This window comes from Lissotriton vulgaris, chromosome 10, assembly GCF_964263255.1.
Source record: "Lissotriton vulgaris chromosome 10, aLisVul1.2, whole genome shotgun sequence".
NCBI classification, from domain to species: domain Eukaryota; kingdom Metazoa; phylum Chordata; class Amphibia; order Caudata; family Salamandridae; genus Lissotriton; species Lissotriton vulgaris.
The window spans coordinates 226,823,182-226,844,880 of NC_141698.1; the positions used below are offsets into that span (position 1 = coordinate 226,823,182).

The following is a 21,699-nucleotide window of genomic DNA, read 5'->3' on the forward strand; positions in this document are numbered from 1 at the left end:
TAGTTTCTTGATTCAAAGATGATCTAATTTGGAAGGGTCCCCGCTCCTGCCTTTATCCTAAAGAAAGGGGTGGGTACGCGACTAGGTCCTGCCCTAGGGGTGGGACCAGGAAGGGGGGTGGTTACACCCCTCTCCCATGCCGGACTTTCCCCAGGTCAGGGGCTGGGGTGCCCCTGGAACTGGTTCTAGCCGGCAGATGCGTAGTGAGCACCGCTCCGCAGTCACCTTCCTGCAAAGCCCTGCCTACCCAGGATACACAAAACCCTGTCTGGGATGGTGCGAGCACCGCCCCGGACAGGAAACCCTTTGTCCAAGCTCTCCTCGCTGGAAGGACTCCCAGCAGCAGGAGGTCAAACTCGTGTCTGTGGTGGCAGCATCCATTTTGTGGAGCTTAGGCTTCAGTTAACTTTAACCAAGGTTCACAGTTACGTACATGTCGTGTCCCTCTAGAAGGGTGGAATGCTAACCCCGTCGCCAGCATTGGTGAGGGGTCAGTATCCCAATTCGTATGACACCTTACTCGACATGTTTTGATAACGCGATACCGAAGTTAGCATTAAAGAGTATATGGTATGCGTTATCATGGAACAGCCATTGGGACTTGGTTCCGCAAGCTGCAACCGGGCTCGGCTCATGCCAGAGCACCAATTCAGACGATTCCACGCACTCTGCCTTCAGGATTGTCAAGGCCTGCCATAGGAGTGACTGATAGGAATCCGGGTGTCCATTCTAGGGTTAGATATAGGTATACTATATCTAAAGCAAAGGGTGATTACACCACCTTGCCCCAGCTGTCGTGCAGCCAGTTGTGTCAGATTTAGATGGCCATCCAGGGGTGGCATAATACATGCTTCAGCCCCTGGTAGGCCCTGGGTACACCGGTGCCCTGAGTTACAGGGTCTGACAAGGTGGCCCAGTTCCAATTGGGTAATGCACCTAAGGTACACATGTCAATTTAGCGAGAGAACAGCTAGGCTGTGGGTCTGATTGGCAGGCCCACAGCCAGAGAAAGTCGTAAACCAGTGAAACAAAAGCAAAAAATCTGGGTGATCATAGGATTGCAGACCCTACTCTCCTACAGACAGCATATACCAGGCCAACTTTTCACAGCTCTGGACTGGGCACGGTGAGTTTGTTATCCAAAGCTTCTAGACATGAGCATCGATCCTCCGTTCAGGCTACCTCTTTGGGAGGATCTTCTGTCGCAGCAGCAGGGGAGGGTTCTCCACCTGAACCTGCCCACTCTCCGCCTCCTTGCGTGGAGATTGAGTGGCGACAATTGACCACTTTTGAATTCCCTCGAAGTGGTTCTAAGTGTCAGGAACATTCCCCTTCAGGGCCCTAGTTGTTCATATTTTTTAACACACCACGGTCAGTCAATTAATGGCCTTGCGCTTCTGGCGTGGAAAGTCTTGAAATGTGCTTATGTCAGCGCCCCAGAGTGGCGGTTAAATTGACGACACGGACGTCATGACGGCGGTGATCACACCACTGCTGACATCACACAGTCAACCATCGCCACCTACTGGCGCGCAGGGGTATTGCTGTGAAAAATCTTCTGTATCCAGCCTGACGCCTGGAAGTTCAAAGGTAAGGAATATGCGGCTAGATCATGGGTCTACCAAAAATGGCGTTATCGAAGGTAAGTAACTTGTCCGTTATATGCAGTTTATAAACCTGCAAAATGTATCCGCCATGTGCAACGAAAAAACAATTATTGGTGCTAACAATAGGTGGAACAATATTTTTGATTTAGATTTGCTTTTCATCTTATAATTGGTATATGTATGCATACACACATGTATGCATACATACACGTGTATGCATATGCCCTAATCTTACATCAGTTGTCTTTAAAGAATGAATCCAGTAGATAATTTTTAACAGTTGTATATTAAATAAGATATGGTAATATACAGTGCTAACATACTCATGGATATTTAGTTTAGGGAAGGATGACAATGACGATGATGATGATATTGATGAAACTTGTCAAATGAAAAGAAGGGTAGAAGTGAAGGCCAAGCAGGCATCCCACACCAACTATCTGCTTATGAGAGGATATTATGCACCAGGGATCGTCAGCACACGGAATCTAAATCCCAATGACAGTATTGTTGTGAATTCATGTCAATTGAAGATAAAGTTGCGACACATCCCAGCTCAAGGACGGCTTTCCACAACAGGTAAGTATAGATGAATTGTAATGGATTAATAAACAAAAGAGGATGTTACACTTGTTCATAATTAAAACTAAAAGCATTATTTAGCTGAATTGATTACTCAGAAGTTAAATCGTTAATAGCAGGTTAATGAAGCAGCCAGTACTCATTAGATTGAAAAAATCAAATCTTTTCAATGGTAGCTTCTCTCTAAATTATTTTGTGTTTTAAATAACCTAGGCACAGCCTGAAACCCTGAACACTTTTTCAGGTCTCGCCTGATACAGTACATGTGTTGTGTCTTGTAAGTCTATTGTTCTTTAAAAAACAAACGTAATTCAAAAAGGGCCTAGATCCTGCCCATTACTTAGCATTTTTGGTTTCTATGTCACTTTAATTTCATTGTTGCTCATTGGTCAGCACCTTCTGGTTTCACTTTCTCTATGTCTTTTCGTCTATTCTGTGAACCATAGAGGATATACAGCTTCCTGTCTGCAGCCAATGTCCTTCCACGAGTAGCTCGTTCCTCACATTATTATTTTTGTAAAGTATTATATGAGCTGTTGCACTTCATAGGAGTTCATTTGTTTGCAGTCCCTCTCCCACCCTTCTCCAACTGTCCCGGTGTTGATTGTAGCTGTAAACGTTAGCACATGTTAAATAAAATTGCATCAGGAAACCAGTGTTATTTTTACATTTAGAGTCATATGTTTATTTTTATTCCGCTTTGCCTGGGCAACATTACTTTTGTCAGTGTGTTTTTGTGACTTTTGACTTTGGAAACAAGCACTTAAATAAAGCCCTGACATTGCTTGATTTTCTTACTAAACAGGTACCTACATAAGGCATTTACATGGCAGTTATAGTAGCATGATGTGCTCCATTTGTTTTGTTTTTTCCAACAGAAGTGTGATTTAAGTATGTGATTTCAAAGTCAGTCATACTCCCAATTGAAAGCAGTGTTACACAGAAAAAAACAAAAAGTCAAACAAATATGGCAACAGGGCAGACAACACAGCAAATGCCACAATGGGGAAACAGCAGATTTGGCAAAATGGTAGGGACTGGTATGCAGCAGTGCCTTTTGTATGTTTGGTGAAAATCCCTCCAGTAGTTCTTGAGAAAATTGAATTTGAATTTTTTTAAATGGCATTTTCTGTGGGATCTTTAGACACGGCTACAGCCCGAACAGCTGAACGGAATTAAACCAAACTTGGCAAGTGGATTGCGGGTGCGCGAAATATAGTTAGTACAACTAACTATATAGGAGCAATTTCAATGTTTTTTTAAATGCTAATTCCTAACTATATAAGGCCTGAAACCATGGTTTTTTAAGTGAATTTGCAAGGTTTTTAAAATGCTAATTCCTAACTATATAAGGCCTGAAACCTATGGTTTTTTAAGTGAATTCGAAAGGTTTTTAAAATGCTAATTCCTAACTATATAAGGCCTGAAACCTATGTTTTTTAAGTGAATATATATATATATATATATATATATATATATATATATATATATATATATATATATATATATATATATATATATATAGTTTTCACATTTCCTGTCTGCCCTCCAGGGCATAGAAAAAGGTCGGGACACTCCGAGATATTTCAAGGTGTTTATTTACCACAAAGGTTCAACAAAGCCGACGCGTTTCGCCGTTAGGCTTGCTCCACCGTGAGCAAGCCTAACGGCGAAACGCGTCGGCTTTGTTGAACCTTTGTGGTAAATAAACACCTTGAAATATCTCGGAGTGTCCCGACCTTTTTCTATGCCCTGGAGGGCAGACAGGAAATGTGAAAACTATTTTCTCAAAAACGCCGGTTTTGAGGAAGGGACCGCTGTGCAGTTCGAGCCCAGGATTACCGGCAACCTTGTGCTAAAAATATATATATATATATATATATATATATATATATATATATATATATATATATATATATATATATATATAATATAACAACATAAAACCTGAAATATGTACTAGAAAAAAGGCATAACAGCCTAACCACATTTCTCAATAGGAATGCATGGGAAAAGGAAAACACTATATGCAGTCTATCCTTGTCATTATGTTGGTCTAAACTGCAGCCAATCAGGCGTCAGCATCCCTCTAGAACCTTCTCCTCAGAGCTCAGCACCTCGGATTTTCTACCGCACGTCGTGTGTAAGGGAGTCTTCCCTGAGCTCTGCTCAGTTTTTCTCTACTCTTCTGCTTTTTGCCTTTCAACATGTCTTCAAGTAAGAAGTCCCTCTTCAGAGCTTATTCTTCATGTGGAAAGCTAAGACTTTTTTCAGAGGATCCACACAGTAATTGTATTTACTGTCTTTACCCGGGCCATGAAGTGGGAAATTGTAAGTTCTGTAGAACTTTCTCCAATAAGACTTTAAAAGATAGGGAAGGCCGTTTAATCCTCTGGCTTCAGAGACTAAAAGAAAAGGAGCATGTACTTTCTGATGCGGAAAGCCTCATGTCTAGGCCATTCCCAAGCAGCCTCTAAAAGAAGTAGTGTGCAGGAGTTGTCTTCTCCATTTATAAAAAAGAAGAAAATGTATCTTTCTTTGGCCCCTGCAGTGTCTTCACCTCTGCCTTGCTACTTCTGGGCCCACGAGACCTGGCTCTCAGGCTACTGCTGCGACTTCCACAGGTTTTTCTGTCAGAAAAACTGTTGCTCCGTCGACGACAGTGTCGACTACAGTTTCGTCGTCGAGATTGGCTGTCTCTGGTACATTGACGACGACGGTCACGACGACGCTGGCTTCTGGGTCGTCTACAGCTTTTCCGTCGTCGTCAAGGATGAAGGTGATCCTCAGTTCTAAGACTGTGTCGTCAATCATTCCAATTTCGTCTTCGTCGACGAAGAAACTTCCGTCGACAGTTAGAGCCTCGTTGACGAAAGGTGTAAAGTTGCTAGCTTCGTCTACGCCTTCGACGACGAGTATTCAGTCGACGAGTGTTCCGTCGACCACGGCCCCGTCGACGAAGAAGAAGCCATCGCCGTCGACGAAGGTCCCGTCCACGGCTACGTCGACGAAGGTTCCGTCGACGACACCATTGCCGTCGACTACATCACCGTCTACGGTTGCCTCGTCGACGATGTCACCGTTGACGACAAAGACCGAGAAGCTTTCGTCGTCGTCGATGCTGACGACGGCACCATTGGCAGGATCATTGCCGTCGGCGATGGAGTCTTCAACTGTGGAAAAGTCAACTACGATGCCATCTACATTTGCCTCTCTGCCTTTGTTACCACTGTTTTCCACTGGTTCTGCAAAGGATGACCCTCCTCACAAGGGTCATAAGGTTCCAAGTGGCCACCTTGCACTTTCTGGTGATGCACTGCCTCCATCACCTTTGTTTGCTACGGCCTCAGACCGGGAGTCTGATGTGGATGTGGATGTGCATGAGTCCTTCACTAACGCTCAAAATCCATCGGATTTAATTATAAAATGTCAAGAATTCAGTAATGATGAGGAGGAGCAATATGGCCAAGATGAAGAAGTGCCTGTTCAAATTCCAACTGCGATGTTACCTTTGTCGCTCATCTCTAACCTACAGAATATGTTAGATGATTATAACAGACGTTTCCCTCCATCGCCACAGGTGTCTACTGTCCCTTCCGTCTTAACACCTACGGCGGAGCCGTCAGCTGCTCCTTTCGTGCCTCCACCACCTGCAGTTACTCAGAGACATACATACATTCAGGTACACGCAACTGTGTCTCCGCATGATGAGGAGGAGAACCCACCTGATTGAGAAGATGGGGAGGTTACGCATGTGGATGCTGATGATAATATGGCGGAGTGGGATGACTATAGGGCTCAAACACCGATCCCATCTCAAGTGCCGCAAGGGGATTCTCCTCCAGTAGATATTGCAAGTTTCCATCAACTAATGGACAGAGCGACTCATCGTTTTAAGCTACCACGTGTCCAAAGAGAGGAGGATTGTTTCCTCTATGATTTTAAAAGTCAGCCATTCAAACAGGTTCATACTGTTCCAATTATTGATTTCATCTGGGCTGAAGGAGAAAAATTGATGAAAACACCAAATTCATTGCCTGCCCAATTGCCAAGATTGGAAAAGAAGTATAAGGCGCCTGTAGGAACCCCAGCATGCCTCATTGGCCAGCCGAAGCCGGATTCGGTTGTTACACAGGCATGCCCAGCGGGGATCCCGGAATCCTGCATCCACTATCACAGCGCCACCAGACCGTGAGAGCCGTCGACTTAACGCTATAGGCCGCAAGTTCTCCACAATGTCTTCCACCACAGTAAAGGCAGCTAATGCGATGGCCATTTTGGGTCGATATGACCGCCAGATATGGGCAGACATGACCGCTTATGTGGCTATGCTTCCGGATGCTTCCAAGAAGGAGGCGTTACAGCATCTCCAGAAAGGCGAAAGAACATCAGATGAACTGATTGATTGTGCAGTGGATGTAGCCTGCACTGGTTTCCGATAGCTTGCGGGAGCAGCTGTCTTACGAAGACAAGGCTGGTTGCGCTCCACCTCCTTCCATCAGGAAGTTCAAGCAAAGATTCTGGATATGCCGTATGATGGCGAATCACTCTTTGAGGCACACATTGATGAGGCACTACAGTCCATTAAAAAGGATACGGACACCTCACGTGCCTTAGGAACCCAACAATTTAAAAAGCAGCCCTTTCGGGGTGCTCGAGGACGAGGCACCAACTCTAATTTTCGAGGAGGAAGCAATCAATATTGCTCCTATAATCAAACCAACCAGCGGTACTTCAATAACCGACAACAGTCGTCTCGCCAACAGCCAGCCAAAACCTATAGAGGAAAATCCTCCTACAGGGGATCCTCTAATAAACGACAATGACTTGGCTTTAACCCAGCAGGTTGGAGGTTGAATCTCCCTGTTTGGTTCTCAATGGTCCTCCATCTCCTCGGACCGTTGGGTTCAAGACATCGTAGACAAGGGCCATGCGTTGGAATTCGTCACCATCCCTCCTCCAACTCCACCTTCTGGACTGCCACCTCCTCACATCAAGGAACTTTTCCATCAAGTTCATCATCTGATTCAGAAGGGTGCAGTAGAGGTGGTGCCCAGGACTCAAATAGGGAAGGGGTTTTATTCCTGTTGTCTCCTTATCGTAAAGAAGAACGGGGATTGGCGCCCAATATTGGAGTTGAGAGCGCACAACAAGTATCTCAAGAGTCAATCATTTCGCATGCTAACGCTTACAGAGATCTTGCGTTTGCTCTTAGTCGGAGATTTCATGGCAACTATCGACCTCTGAGATGCTTACTTCCATGTCCCAATACTCAAGCGTCATCAGCAGTTTCTACGTTATCGGGTGGGGCAGAAACATTTCCAGTGAAAGGTCTTGCCATTCGGCCTTCGTTCCGCCCCACGAGTATTTACAAAGATGTTGGCGCCTGTAATGGCTTATTTACGTCTCCAAGGTGTCCAGATATTTCCGTATCTCGACGATTGCCTCCTGAAGTCGCAGTCTCGCAGACAACTGATTCAGCATACATCCCTTTGCCAGAGGGTGTTTCGTTCCTTGGGCCTGTCTCTCAATCTGGAGAAGTCCCAATTGTGTCCAGCTCGTTCCAAGGATTTTCTAGGAGCCACATTGGATACAACTTTGGCGAAAGCATTTGTGTCCCTGGAACGTCAACAACGGATTCTGCGTCTAGTATCACTTCTGCTGTCAAAGCAGTGCATTTCAGTCTGATTACTGAAGTCATTTCTGGGAATGGCGTCATCGTGCATCGCACTCATTGCAGATTAAGGACACGTCCCATTCAAGAAGGATTAGACGGACAGTGGCGTCCAATCACCGGTTCCTTCAACGACCTAGTTTGTGTCACGTCTTGCATGAAAAGGGCGCTCCGATGGTGGGCACAGCCAGTGCACCTTGCAGCAGGGACATCATTCCTATCCGTCAATCCAGATTTCACACTCCCGACGGATGCCTCTCTGGAGGGATGGGGTGCGCACCTTCAAGACCTCTCCGTAAAAGGAAGATGGACTTTGCCACAGAAAGCCTGACACATCAACAGGCTGGAGCTCATGGCTATATTTCTAGCGCTCAAGTCGTTTCAGCCCGTGATTCGAGGAGAGTCAGTTCTGATACAAACGAACCACCCAACCTGCATGCATTACATACACAAGCCGGGCGGAACAAAATCTCCAGTGCTGTCTCATCTAGCACAGTCAATTAGGGACTGGGCGCTCACGCACCAAATCACAATCACCGCAGTTCATCTCCCAGGAATATCCAACCCCCTGGCAGATTCCCTCAGCAGGGCCCGGTCATTGACCCACGAGTGTGAGCTGCACCAACCAACACTCAAAATAATTTTCCGGCGCTGGATCTCTTCGCAACACCAGAGAACAGAAAATGCCCATCTTACGCAAGTTGGCATCCCCACAGAGGGTCTCAAGGCAATGCCCTTTTGATGAACTGGTCCAATCTGTTTGCTTATGCCTTTCCTCCGATCCCTCTAGTGCCTCGGGTGCTCTGGAAGATGCGGAGAGAACCCTGCCACATCCTTCTGATAGCTCCCAGGTGGCCTTGTCAAGCATGGTTCTCGGAGTTGGTTCTGCTGTCCCAATGCGAGCCCATCCTTCTACATCCTCTGATGGATTTGCTCACCATGGACAGAGGTCTCATTTACCATCCGGACCACTCTTCTCTGAGTTTATCAGCCTGGAACCTGAACACTGTGAATTTGCCCATCTAGCCAATCCGCAAGATTGCCGAGAAGTCCTTGCTCAAGCCAGAGCTCCTTCACCTATAAAGACCTACAAGTTGAAATGGAAAAGGTTCTGCCATTGGTGTGCTGCTGCTGCTGGTATTCATCCCATTCGTGCAACGCCTGCTCCGCTCCTCCCTTTCTTTTTGCAATTGGCTCAGTCCGGACTGTCTTATGCCACTTTAAGGGTTTTTCTGGCAGCAATTTCACGCTTCCGCCAAGATGGCTCCACCTCCCTCTGCTCTTCTAGAATCATATGTCAGTTTTTCAAGGGACTATTTCGTAAATTTCCACCTATTCGGTGCCCTCCACCTGCTTGGCGCCTTAATATTGTTTTGGCACAACTAATGAAATCCCCATTCGAACCAATCCATAGAGCTGACTTAAAGTATCTCACCTGGAAAGTGGCTCTACTCCTTGCATTAATGTCTGCACGTAGCGTGAGTGACATTCATGCATTCACGATCAATCCTCCGTTTCTGCAGTTTCAACCGGATTGTGTGGTGCTTCGCACCAACCCTACCTTTTTACCTAAGGTACACGGTACCTTCAGATTTCCACATCAATGAACCTGTTCTTCTGAAGACTTTCTTTGCAGACCCATAGTCTCCTGCGGAACAGCGCTTACACTCCTTAGACATTCAGCGGTGCTTGAAGTTCTATATCAACAGAACTGCTCCGTTTCGCAAATATGATAAGGTCTTCGTGGCTTATGGACGTTTTTCAAAGGGGCGTCCAGTTACCAAACCTGCTATAGCACGTTGGGTGTCTCCGGCCATTGTTTTCTGCCATCAGAGGGCAGGTAAGCCTCTGCAGTCTTTGGTGACAGCCCACTCTACCAGATAGATGGCGTCTTCAATGGCCTTATTTGCTGGTGTCCCGTTGCATCAAATTTGCAGCAGCCACGTGGTCCAGCAGGCACACGTTTACGAAACACTACTGTCTGGGTGCCATGAATGAAGCGGATACCGCTGTGCTTCATAATCTTTTTCAATAAGGTGAGCCTCTGTTCTACCCTCCTCCTATTGGTTTCCAAGTATTTATTGACTGTTGAGATATATATATATATATATATATATATATATATATATATATATATATATATATATATATATATATATATATATATATTTTTTTTTTGTCATACAAAAGAGGCGGCACAACCAGGATACTTTTTAAGTCTGTTTATTAGACTTCACCCCACCTATATATATATATATAATTGCCTACTGGCAGTCGCCAGTAGGTAGTTATAGTTACGATTTTTTTCAATGTTAAATCTCGAAATTCTATTTGGAATAACTTTGGCGCCGGTTGACGAATCTGCCTGAACATTTCCTCAAAATGGCCTCGTCGAGCTCCGGTCCTTCCCTGAGAGTTTGGGGGGGATGCGTCAAGCGGGTGCCGAGATAAAAGGGGGGTCCCAAAACGCGTTTTCCCCATGTTAATTTCCATAGGGCGGTCGACCTCACTTTTAGCCCGAACGGCTAAATGGATTTACACCAAATTTGGCAAAATTGTAGGGACTGGTAGCCCGATGTGCCTTTGCTATGTCTCAAGATATGTGCTACAGTGGATTTTGAGTAATTTAGGTTCAAAAAAATATATATATCTATAAGCGCGCCCCGGTACGTGCTCCGGGGAGCGCTCCGGGCGCGACACGCGACTTGCGCGCAGAAAGCTGATTGTTTCTTGGGTGTCTGTAAACATTCGAAACAGTCCGGAGCGGCCGCCATCTTGTGTCTCGGTAGGATCGAGACACAAGAGGTGGCCAAAACAAAGGGGGAATTGACCATAAGGGCGCAGGGTAGACCCCCCCTGACCCTCTAGGTTTGATGTGGGGGCTTTAAAAGGGCCCCGCGGGGCAAAAAAAAAAATATTTTTTATTTTTATTTTTGCGTGGGGAGCGCCCGGTACGCGCACCGGGCAGCGCACCGGGAAGCGCACAACAGAGAAAAAAGAATGCCAGAGTTTAAAAAATGTTGGCAATATTTTATAAATGGGAGGTAGTTCTGAGAAGAACTTTTTTTTTTAAATTCTTTTTGTTGTTTTATATTTTTTTATTATTTTTCTGAACATTTTTTTAATTTTTTTGTGTTTTTGAACAATTTTATATTTTTGGGGGTTTTTTTGCGGGAGTAATGTCCCCTGGGGTGGCTGGATGGTGATCGGCTCCGGGCGGCGGTGCTGTTCGAGGACCGTCTGGTGCCCGCGGTGTCACTACCTCCGCGGATGCCTTGTTCAGATGACGTTCCCTTGGGTTTCCTTGGGGTCCGTGACTGGGCTTCATACTGCTCGTTGGCCAGTTCAGTCTACTTCTACCGCCACCTCTTGATGTCCTGAGTACCGGGACAGTGTAACCTTGCCCACCTATCCCTCTTTCATACCCAGGTAATTACCTAGCAGCTCAGGCCCCACAAGGACAGTCTGTGGGGACCATCCACCAGGGATTGAGGGTAAGATTTTATCAGCACACCCTGGTGTTTTATTCATCCTCACCCTCCATTCAAGCGCTTATGGCTACCCTCTCAATAACTGCACAACCCCTTGCATTTGGCACACGAATGAGTACCAAGCAATGGGTTTAGTACATAATGTATAGTTAATATTTTTATTTGTTTCACTGACGCATGTCTATCCATGACACACGCGATGAATCTCTCTCTCTCTCACTGTCCGTAGTTTTGAGCCTACTGAGCCACGTCAAACACTGGGAAAAGGGTCTGTCCCTTTCTTTACGCAAAGTCCTGACCTACATATTGCATATGAGGCTGCGGAGAATGATTAGTCTTTCTTTTTCATTTGTCTCCTCTCAGGGCGGGAATCCACGCAGGACCCCATCCTGCCTTGGTATATCCACCACACAGGTTGTATATGATACATCTTTCAGCCCTGATAGATTTTTCTCACGAGTTTATGAGCATGTTTTAGGTCCTGAAGAATTGCCGATACTGCATGAAACATGTTGACCACACCATAGGTGAGGGTTGAACAAAGCCAAACTACCTTACTTTTGAGCTTCGGTACCCCTCCCTTCACCATTTTAATAAGGCAGTTAGCCACATGAATAAAGTTGTCTGAAGTGGACTATACTAACCTTTTTTAACCATTCCTTCACGCTCACTACTTCACCCCCCAGGCCCCTCACACACACGCATCCATTGGCCAGGAACAAAAGAACTCCGCTAAAGTGTAGCACCCTGTGCTACCCGTCAGGCATTGCACCGCCAGCCTGTCGTTGGAGCAGGAGGCCAATGATGAGACAAAACAACCATCAGGTAGGATGACAACAGTCGTCCAGCTTTTTAGTTGTGTGAGGCATCCTAAGTTCCGACAAGGGATTATCTGTATTCCCTGACACTCCTATACAGATCATTCAGTGAGAGAGATACTCCATTAATCATCACCTTCTGAGGAACTTTGTACATTCTTTGGTCATCAGTTTATAGGACACGTACACTGGACCCCGGTAAATATTGTCCTCAATTTGTCCCTCCTTGTTGTTAAATTGGGTTTTTTGAGGGAACAAACAAAAAACAGGGAATTGGAAATGGCTCAACAGGAGCAAAAAAAAGAAAAGAATTACAGTTTTCTTTCCTTGCTGCATTTGTGGTTGTCTATAGCAGTATTTATTAAGGTGACGCGAAGTTCACCATAGCATAAAGTTTTGCCACACAAAATGCAAAGAAATTTGACCTTGCCAAATTTTGGTTGAATATTTGGCACCAGTTACCGTTCTTCTGGTCCAGAAAGTGAGGGTACTGAAGAGGAAGTGCTGGCCACAGGGGGTGGGTTGTGCCGAAGTTCCCGGACTTCAGCCTGGGCCAAATTATTGGGATGCCACCTCTCCATGTGGCGGATCATGGTATAGTTACCAAAAGAATATTTCTTGGAGGGATTGCCCCTGGAGAGAACTTTGTCACAGATGAGACAGGTGACTTTGGGGGCGTTCACCTTTTTTTGGTCATCTGGAAAAGAAAAAAATTGCCAAATGAAGTGCACTCTGACGTGCCTTTGTCTTGGTTCTTCTGGGAGGTAGACCCTTTGATGTTGACCCTCCTCCTCTTCTTCCTCCTCTTCTTCTTGTCCTCCAAGAAACTGTGGTGGTGGACCTTCTTTTCTGGGTGGTGGGGGTGCACCAGCTGCAGCAACAAGTGATGCCATTCTTTCCTCCAAAATAGCTCTTGCTCTCTCAATGAAGAAAGTAAGAATGAGGAAAAAAGGAGGGGGCTTTCATTATTTGAAGAAAAAAAATGAAGAGAACCAATGAAAAGTGTTATTTTCAAGTCACATGACCCGATGCGCTTATGTTACGCGTTCCGGCGCGCTTACGTTAGGCGCTCCGGGCCGCGCCGCGGAGCGCTTCCGGGTGCGTTTACGCAGCGCGTCATAAGACGCATCACGCGGCTACGCGATACGTCACGCTTACGCGACGCGTCACGATGTTGTTTTCGATCGCGACATTGGCGCTAACGGGACGCTTCCCGGTTCGCGCACCGGGGCGCTTCAAAATAGTACGCTTTCCGGGGCGCTCACCGGGGAGCGCACCGGAAGCGCTCCAAGACAAAAAAAATATATCTATTTTTTTTTTTTTAAAGAAAAATTGTAAGGACTGATAGCTATGTCTCAAGATATATGCTCCAGTTGTTTTTAAGAAAATTAACTTTAAAAAAATATATATTGGCCTATATTTGGGCTTTATATATGTTTGAGCCCAAATGACCATGTCATGAGTGGTGTAATATGTGATGTCATCAGCAGTGCATTACAAGCGCAAGTTATAGTGAGTCCAACTAACTATAACATGGGAATTTCAATGGTTTTATGCCAGTAAAATTTCCAGGTAACTATAACTGGTGTGAAACCTATGGTTTTTTCAGTGAATTTAATAGGTTTTTTAAATGCTAATTCCTAACTATAACTGGTGTAAAACCTATGCTTTTTTCAGTGAATATATATATATATATATATATATATATATATATATATATATATATATATATATATATATATATATATATATATATATATATATATATATCCAACTCAACAAGTTGCCTGTGATAGAGGAGCCCACGAGTAAGGTTGAAATTCAGCTTCCGTTCTTTATTAGGAGCAGCCACGAAATGGATGCAAATACAGCACAAACAGCATGTTAGTCCAGCCTTACGCGTTTCGTGTTGCACACTTCCTCAGAGGCTCGGACATCTTCAAAGGCACCAGCGTTTAAATGGCATCCACATGGTAACTTTATTCTACCCCCGCCTTAGTGGGCGTGGCCACCCCAGTGGCCTGATGGTCTCTGTAGTGCCGTTTTTTTCTCCAGTGAGTTGCGAGTCTTTGAAGAATTAAAATAAAAAGTTTTGCCCAAGTGGGATGTGCTGCAGAGCACCTTCATATCGTGGCTGTCACTTGTCTCCCAATAATTGCTCCTTGCTCCCCAACTCGGTGGCGTCTTAGGCGTCTCCGTGGGTGGGCTGACACCAGCCCCAGGGCTAGCTCCGCGGCTCAGGCAGGCCGTTTTAACATCCAACTCAACAAGTTGCCTGTGATAGAGGAGCCCACGAGTAAGGTTGAAATTCAGCTTCCGTTCTTTATTAGGAGCAGCCACGAAATGGATGCAAATACAGCACAAACAGCATGTTAGTCCAGCCTTACGCGTTTCGTGTTGCACACTTCCTCAGAGGCTCGGACATCTTCAAAGGCACCAGCGTTTAAATGGCATCCACATGGTAACTTTATTCTACCCCCGCCTTAGTGGGCGTGGCCACCCACGGAGACGCCTAAGACGCCACCGAGTTGGGGAGCAAGGAGCAATTATTGGGAGACAAGTGACAGCCACGATATGAAGGTGCTCTGCAGCACATCCCACTTGGGCAAAACTTTTTATTTTAATTCTTCAAAGACTCGCAACTCACTGGAGAAAAAAACGGCACTACAGAGACCATCAGGCCACTGGGGTGGCCACGCCCACTAAGGCGGGGGTAGAATAAAGTTACCATGTGGATGCCATTTAAACGCTGGTGCCTTTGAAGATGTCCGAGCCTCTGAGGAAGTGTGCAACACGAAACGCGTAAGGCTGGACTAACATGCTGTTTGTGCTGTATTTGCATCCATTTCGTGGCTGCTCCTAATAAAGAACGGAAGCTGAATTTCAACCTTACTCGTGGGCTCCTCTATCACAGGCAACTTGTTGAGTTGGATATATATATATATATATATATATATATATATATATATATATATATATATATATATATATATATATATATATAGACTCTCAATGAGTTTCTGTTGTTGCTTTGAATAAATGCATGGCTTTTAAAGAGATCTCCGTGTGATGTTTGTAAACACGGAGACCTTTCTTCCCTTTCTATGATTTTGTACCAGTACTTAAGGATGAGTTAAAAAAATGACGGTCATGTGACCAAGAGCCCGTGAGCTCGAAACGCGTCGTTTGTTTATGCCCAAATAAACAACTTTCTAAGTACCTGATGGTGTGGCTTGTCATCCTTGTTTGGAACGTGAGGATTCTGTGGATATATATATATATATATATATATATATATATATATATATATATATATATATATATATATGACTTCGCTTCGTCTCACAAGTTTAGCACGCTCTCAGAATTCCAAAAAACGCCAGAAATCAGCAGAGTCCAAGGGTGTTTATGGACACCTTACTGTAAGTCATTGAGGTTACCGGCGTGCTCTGCCGGCATTCACGCCACTTCCCACGGGGCCTCCCGCAACCCTTTGGAGCAACCTGGCATTTGGAGAGATATATATATATATATATATATATATATATATATATATATATATATATATATATATATTTATCCCATACATATGCTTTTCAGTCTTCTATTATGCTTTGTAACTATGGAAACTTTTGTTTGGTGCTGACTGCTATCTATTCTATATTCAAGCATGTGAATCTATGAAAGACACCCTAATACTGGAGAAGAAAAATTGTTACTTACCTGTAAACAGGTGGTTCTCCAGTATTGGTGTCTTTCATAGATTCACATGCGACCCTCCCTCCTCCCCTCAGAGGCTCTCTTCTCCTCATAGACTCTTTGGTCACTCTTGTGCTACGATAATCTGAGGTGCTGAGCTCTGAGAAGAAGGTTCTAGAGGGTTGCTGACGCCATATTGGCTGCAGTTTGGACCATCATAATGACAAGGATAGACTGCATATGGTCTTTTCCTTTTCCCATGCATTCCAATGTAGAAATGTGGTCAGGCTGTTTATGCCTTTTTTTTAGTACATATTTCAGGTTTTATGTTAAAAAAAAAAATATATATATATATATATATATATATATATATATATATATTTGCTATTTTATTTACCGTGGAACTCCCACTCCGACAACGGGGAATATTCAAGCATGTGAATCTATGAAAAACACCAATACTGGAGAACTACCTTGTAGGAGAGTAGGGTCTGCAATCCTATGATCACCCAGATTTTTTGCTTTTGTTTCACTGGTTTACGACTTTCTCTGGCTGTGGGCCTGCCAATCAGACCCACAGCCTGGCTGTTCTCTCTCTAAATTACAACATGTACCCTAGGTGCATTTACCAATTGGTACTGGGCCACCTTATCAGACCCTGTAACTCAGGGCATAGGTGTACCCAGGGCCTACCAGGGGCTGAAGCATGTATTATGCCACCCCTGGCTAACCTCCTAAATTTGACACAACTGGCTGCATGACAGCTGGGGCAAAGTCGTGTAATCACCCTTTGCTGTAGGTATAGTATACCTATACCTAACCCTAAAATGGACACACAGATTCCTATCAGTCACTCCTATGGCAGGCCTTGACAATCCTGAAGGCAGAGTGCTTGGAATCGTGTGAGATGGTGCTCTGGCATGAGCTGAGCCTGTCTGCAGCTTGCGGAACCAAGTCCAAATAGCTGTTCCATGATAACGCATACCATATACTCTTAAGTGCATTATAATCCTCGCGGTTAAATGCTATCTTTGGTATTGCTTTATCAAAACATGTCGAGTAAGGTGTCATACGAATTGGAATACTAACCCCTCGCCAATTCTGGCGACGGGGTTAGCATTCCACCCTTCTAGAGGGACACGACATGGATGTAACTGTGAACCCCGGTTAAAGTTAAACGAAGCCTCACCTCCACAAAATGGATGCTGCCACCACAGACACGAGTCTGACCCCCTGCAGCTGGGAGTCCTTCCAGCGAGGGGAGCCTGGACAAAGGGTTTCCTGTCGAGGGCGGTGCTAGCACCGTCCCAGACAGGGTTTTGTGTATCCTGGGTAGGCAGGGCTTTACAGGAAGGTGACTGCTGAGTGGCACCCCGGTGCTCACTACGCATAGGCCGGTCTGAACCAGTTCCAGGGGCACACCAGCCCCTGGCCTGGGGAAAGTCCGGCATGGGAGAGGGGTGTAACCACCCCCCTCCTAGTCCCACCCATAGGCAGGACCTAGTCACCGGGTCAGCCCCCTTTTTTAGTATAAAGATAGGAGCGGGCCCCCTGTTCAAATTAGATCATCTTTGGAATCAAGACACGACTTTCTGCGAAAGACATCAAGATTTCCTTCTTCAAGATTCTCCCTTGTGGCTAAGGAGTAGTCACCCTGCATCAAGCGGGCACCATCCTAAGAACACTGCGGTCTGCTGCAAGTCCTTCCTCCGGAATCCGACGACCCAGCTCGACGAGACCCGGTTTCCCTGGCACCTCTGACTTCTACTCACCTCTACAGCCAAGCTGAGAACTGTGAGTGCGACGAGACCTCGAGGGACCGACGATCGCCAAGACTGCACGACTTCTTTGCAACAAGCCCACCGTGTGCTCCACTCGTGAGTGCTTTGGGGTCCGAGAAGCCCCAACCCTGAGCAGCTCCAGCACCGAAGATCAGCCCTCCAGCATCTCCACGATCTGCGTGGGGCCCTTCTGCTTTTGCCTGCTCACCGCGCTGTGTGGCTACTAGCCGGCTGGCTTGTGGCCTTCTTCACGACGCCCGACGACATCACTGCTGCTGGTCTGGTTGCTCCAGACTGGCCCTTGCTTCCTTCTTCAAGAGAGGCACCCCGGACCCTCCTGGTCCACTCCAGACGCCATTTTGAGTCCACCGTGTGGGCTTGAATTTGCCAAGGCTTTGTTGCCCAATCCTGGGTCCAGCGACGCCGACAGCTTCATCCATCGTGGGACAGCTCGCTCCTCCATCCTGGTCGCCGACAACGCCTCCTGGTCCGTGAGATCTGCGAGCACAGCGTCACCCACTCACCTAGTCGAGGTGACTACCATCCGGTGCCCTCCTGGTGCCACCTGACTACTGGCTAGTAGTCTCGAACTTGGTCCCCTCTGCTTTCAGGTGTCATCTTCCTTCGATCCATGCTTGGATCCATCGAACTTTCTTCACTGGTCGCCTGCCAGCAACTTCTTTCTTCCAGGCTCCTGGTCCATCTACGAGGATTCCCGACGTCTTTTGAGACCTATGCAGCTGCAGCCCCTGGGCTAGGTAACTTCGGCATTTCGGTGCCCCAGCATAGCCTCACTATCCAAGGGTCAGAATCCACTTTCGTTTTCCTCCTACCAGGTCGGGTTCGCCCGAGAACACTAACTTTGTCTTTACTAGCTACCATAGACTTTGTCCCGCATCACGCGTGAGAGTGCACACTCTGCACCCGAGTCCCCTGGGTCTCCTAGAAGTAATCTGAAGATTCAATAGTCAAGATCTAGCGATTCCAAAGCCTATTAGTACTGTACTTACCTGCTAGTAATTTCGCATTCCACTTTCAGAGTATATGGTTTTCCGTGCCCCTCGGGCATTTGTTTATACTGTGCTAACTTAAGTATTTTTGTAAGAGTTTTGTTTTGTGCTTAGTACCCTGTCCTCATAAAGAGTACAGGGCTGTTGTGATTCTTAATAAATATCTTGTTTATTTTCATAACACTTGTGTGGTGTCCTTTCACTGGGTATTCAAGGGGTATATGTGTGGTATAGCAGCTGGCTTAACACGCCCTCTCGAGTCTTTAGCCTTAGACTGCTCGTATCCACGCTACTATCCAGGAGGGTCCGGGGTGCCTCTCTTGAAGAAGGAAGCAAGGGCCAGTCTGGAGCAACCAGACCAGCAGCAGTGATGTCGTCGGGCGTCGTGAAGAAGGCCACAAGCCAGCCGGCTAGTAGCCACACGCAAAAGCAGAAGGGCCCCACGCAGATCGTGGAGATGCTGGAGGGCTGATCTTCGGTGCTGGAGCTGCTCACGGTTGGGGCTTCTCGGACCCCAAAGCACTCACCAGTGGATCACACGGTGGGCTTGTTGCAAAGAAGTCGTGCAGTCTTGGCGATCGTCGGTCCCTCGAGGTCTCGTCGCACTCACAGTTCTCAGCTTTGCTGTAGAGGTGAGTAGAGGTTAGAGGTGCCAGGGAAGCCGGGTCTCGTCGAGCTGGGTCGTCGGATTCGTGAAGAAGGACTTGCAGCAGACCGCAGTGTTCTTAGGATGGTGCCTGCGGATGCAGGGTGACTACTCCTTAGCCACAAGGGAGAATCTTGAAGAAGGAAATCTTGATGCCTTTCGCAGAAAGTCGAGTCTTGATTCCAAAGATGATCTAATTTGAACAGGGGGCCCGCTCCCATCTTTATACTAAAAAAGGGGGCTGACCCGGTGACTAGGTCCTGCCTATCGGTGGGACTAGGAGGGGGGTGGTTACACCCCTCTCCCATGCCGGACTTCCCCAGGCCAGGGGTTGGTGTGCCCCTGGAACTGGTTCAGACTGGCCTATGCGTAGTGAGCACCGGGGTGCCACTCAGCAGTCACCTTCCTGTAAAGCCCTGCCTACCCAGGATACACAAAACCATGTCAGGGACGGTGCTAGCACCGCCCCTGACAGGAAACCCTTTGTCCAGGCTCCCCTCGCTGGAAGGACTCCCAGCTGCAGGGGGTCAGACTCGTGTCTGTGGTGGCAGCCTCCATGTTGTGGAGCTGAGGCTTCCTTTAACTTTAACCGGGGTTCACAGTTACATACATGTCGTGTCCCTCTAGAAGGGTGGAATGCTAACCCCGTCGCCAGAATTGGCGAGGGGTTAGTATTCCAATTCGTATGACACCTTACTCGACATGTTTTGATAAAGCAATACCAAAGATAGCATTTAACCGCGAGGATTATAATGCACTTAAGAGTATATGGTATGCGATATCATGGAACAGCTATTAGGACTTGGTTCCGCAAGCTGCAGACAGGCTCAGCTCGTGCCAGAGCACCATCTCACACGATTCCAAGCACTCTGCCTTCAGGATTGTCAAGGCCTGCCATAGGAGTGACTGATAGGAATCTGTGTGTCCATTTTAGGGTTAGGTATAGGTATTCTACACCTAAAGCAAAGGGTGATTACACGACTTTGCCCCAGCTGTCATGCAGCCAGTTGTGTCAAATTTAGGAGGCCAGCCAGGGGTTGCATAATACATGCTGCAGCCCCTGGCAGCCCTGGGTACACCTATGCCCTGAGTTACAGGGTCTGATAAGGTGGCCCAGTACCAATTGGTAAATGCACCTAGGGTACATGTTGTAATTTAGAGAGAGAACAGCCAGGCTGTGGGTCTGATTGGCAGGCCCACAGCCAGAGAAAGTTGTAAACCAGTGAAACAACAGCAAAAAATCTGGGTGATCATAGGATTGCAGACCCTACTCTCCTACAGCTGGTCTATAAGGTTGACTTACAACCAATCATCAATAAGGGTTGCTGGACTGATACATAGTGTTCACTAGAATAGTGAGCACTGCATATCAGGCCACCTTCTCACATTGGTGAGCAGCGGTTGGGATTTGAGCTTGCTGTTGTTTTACCACACGTATCCTAAGAATATCTTGTTGAAAGATCACATAAGTACTTGTAGGTACATATAACTTAGCTTAGAATACTCTGAGTTCTACTGAACCAGCTGTTGTAGCTCCTCAAGGCTTAGCACACCTTGGCTGCAACTCTTAGCAAGGGATCAGTAGGCAAACACATAGTGTAGGTAGGTGCATCACTTACACCACACCAGAATCAGCATGTCAGACAAAGGAGGAAACTCTGAGTCTCCCCTTGTGTCAGTGGACCCTCCACAGGTCCCCACTTCCAGATATGCTGCTCTTAGCTTCCGGGAGATGAGACAAGTGTGTACCTCCAGGAAGATAAAACAGGGGTCTAACCCCACAACTTCTTTTCTGATTGGTCTCTTAGAGACGTATGATGCCAGGAAAGCTGAGAAACTTCTTAGCTCTTCTAATCCAGATGGGAGCATGCCTCCCCTTGAGGGAACCAGAGGAGACCCTGACCTAATCCACCTCTCAGCAGAGACTGAAGAGGGGGAGGAGGATGAGGATCCATCTGGGGATGAGGCAGATAAGGGACAGGTAGAAGTCAGCAGACTAACCAGGTCCAACTTAAGCAGGCATGAGAATGGTAATCAGGGAACCCTGGGACCCCTCTCAGGCCAGCTTAACATTGGGAATGGACGAGCTAGATCTCTGTCAAGAGGCTCTGGCAGATCCATTCAAACCAATGGCTCTCACAACTCTTCTCACAGAGGGATGACTTCCCCTCAGAGGAGAGTGTATGAAGCTAAAGAAAGGGCAGTCAATCTGAGGATTGAAAGGGAAGAACTTGCCCTGGCCAAAGAGAGGCTTGCCTTTGCTAGAGAGCAACAGTTAAGTGGGCTAGTCCCCACTGGTGGCAGCATTGTACCTAGCAATAGGGAAAGGAGTTTTGATACAAAGCACCTGAATAAGATAGTGCCCCCCTTTAAGCAAGGGGATGACATCCA

General features: G+C 46.5%; 1 protein-coding gene across 3 annotated transcripts in view; it reads left to right on the forward strand.

The window, feature by feature from the left end:
- The window catches only part of GTF3C1 (general transcription factor IIIC subunit 1), a 2,762,707-nt gene that overhangs the window by 2,488,423 nt on the left and 252,585 nt on the right, over positions 1-21,699 (forward strand). For all 3 annotated transcript variants that reach the window (XM_086940909.1, XM_086940911.1, XM_086940910.1), the window contains one exon: positions 1,945-2,186. In XM_086940909.1, the coding sequence (XP_086797035.1) occupies positions 1,945-2,186 (242 nt within the window). The remainder of the gene's footprint in view (positions 1-1,944; positions 2,187-21,699) is intronic.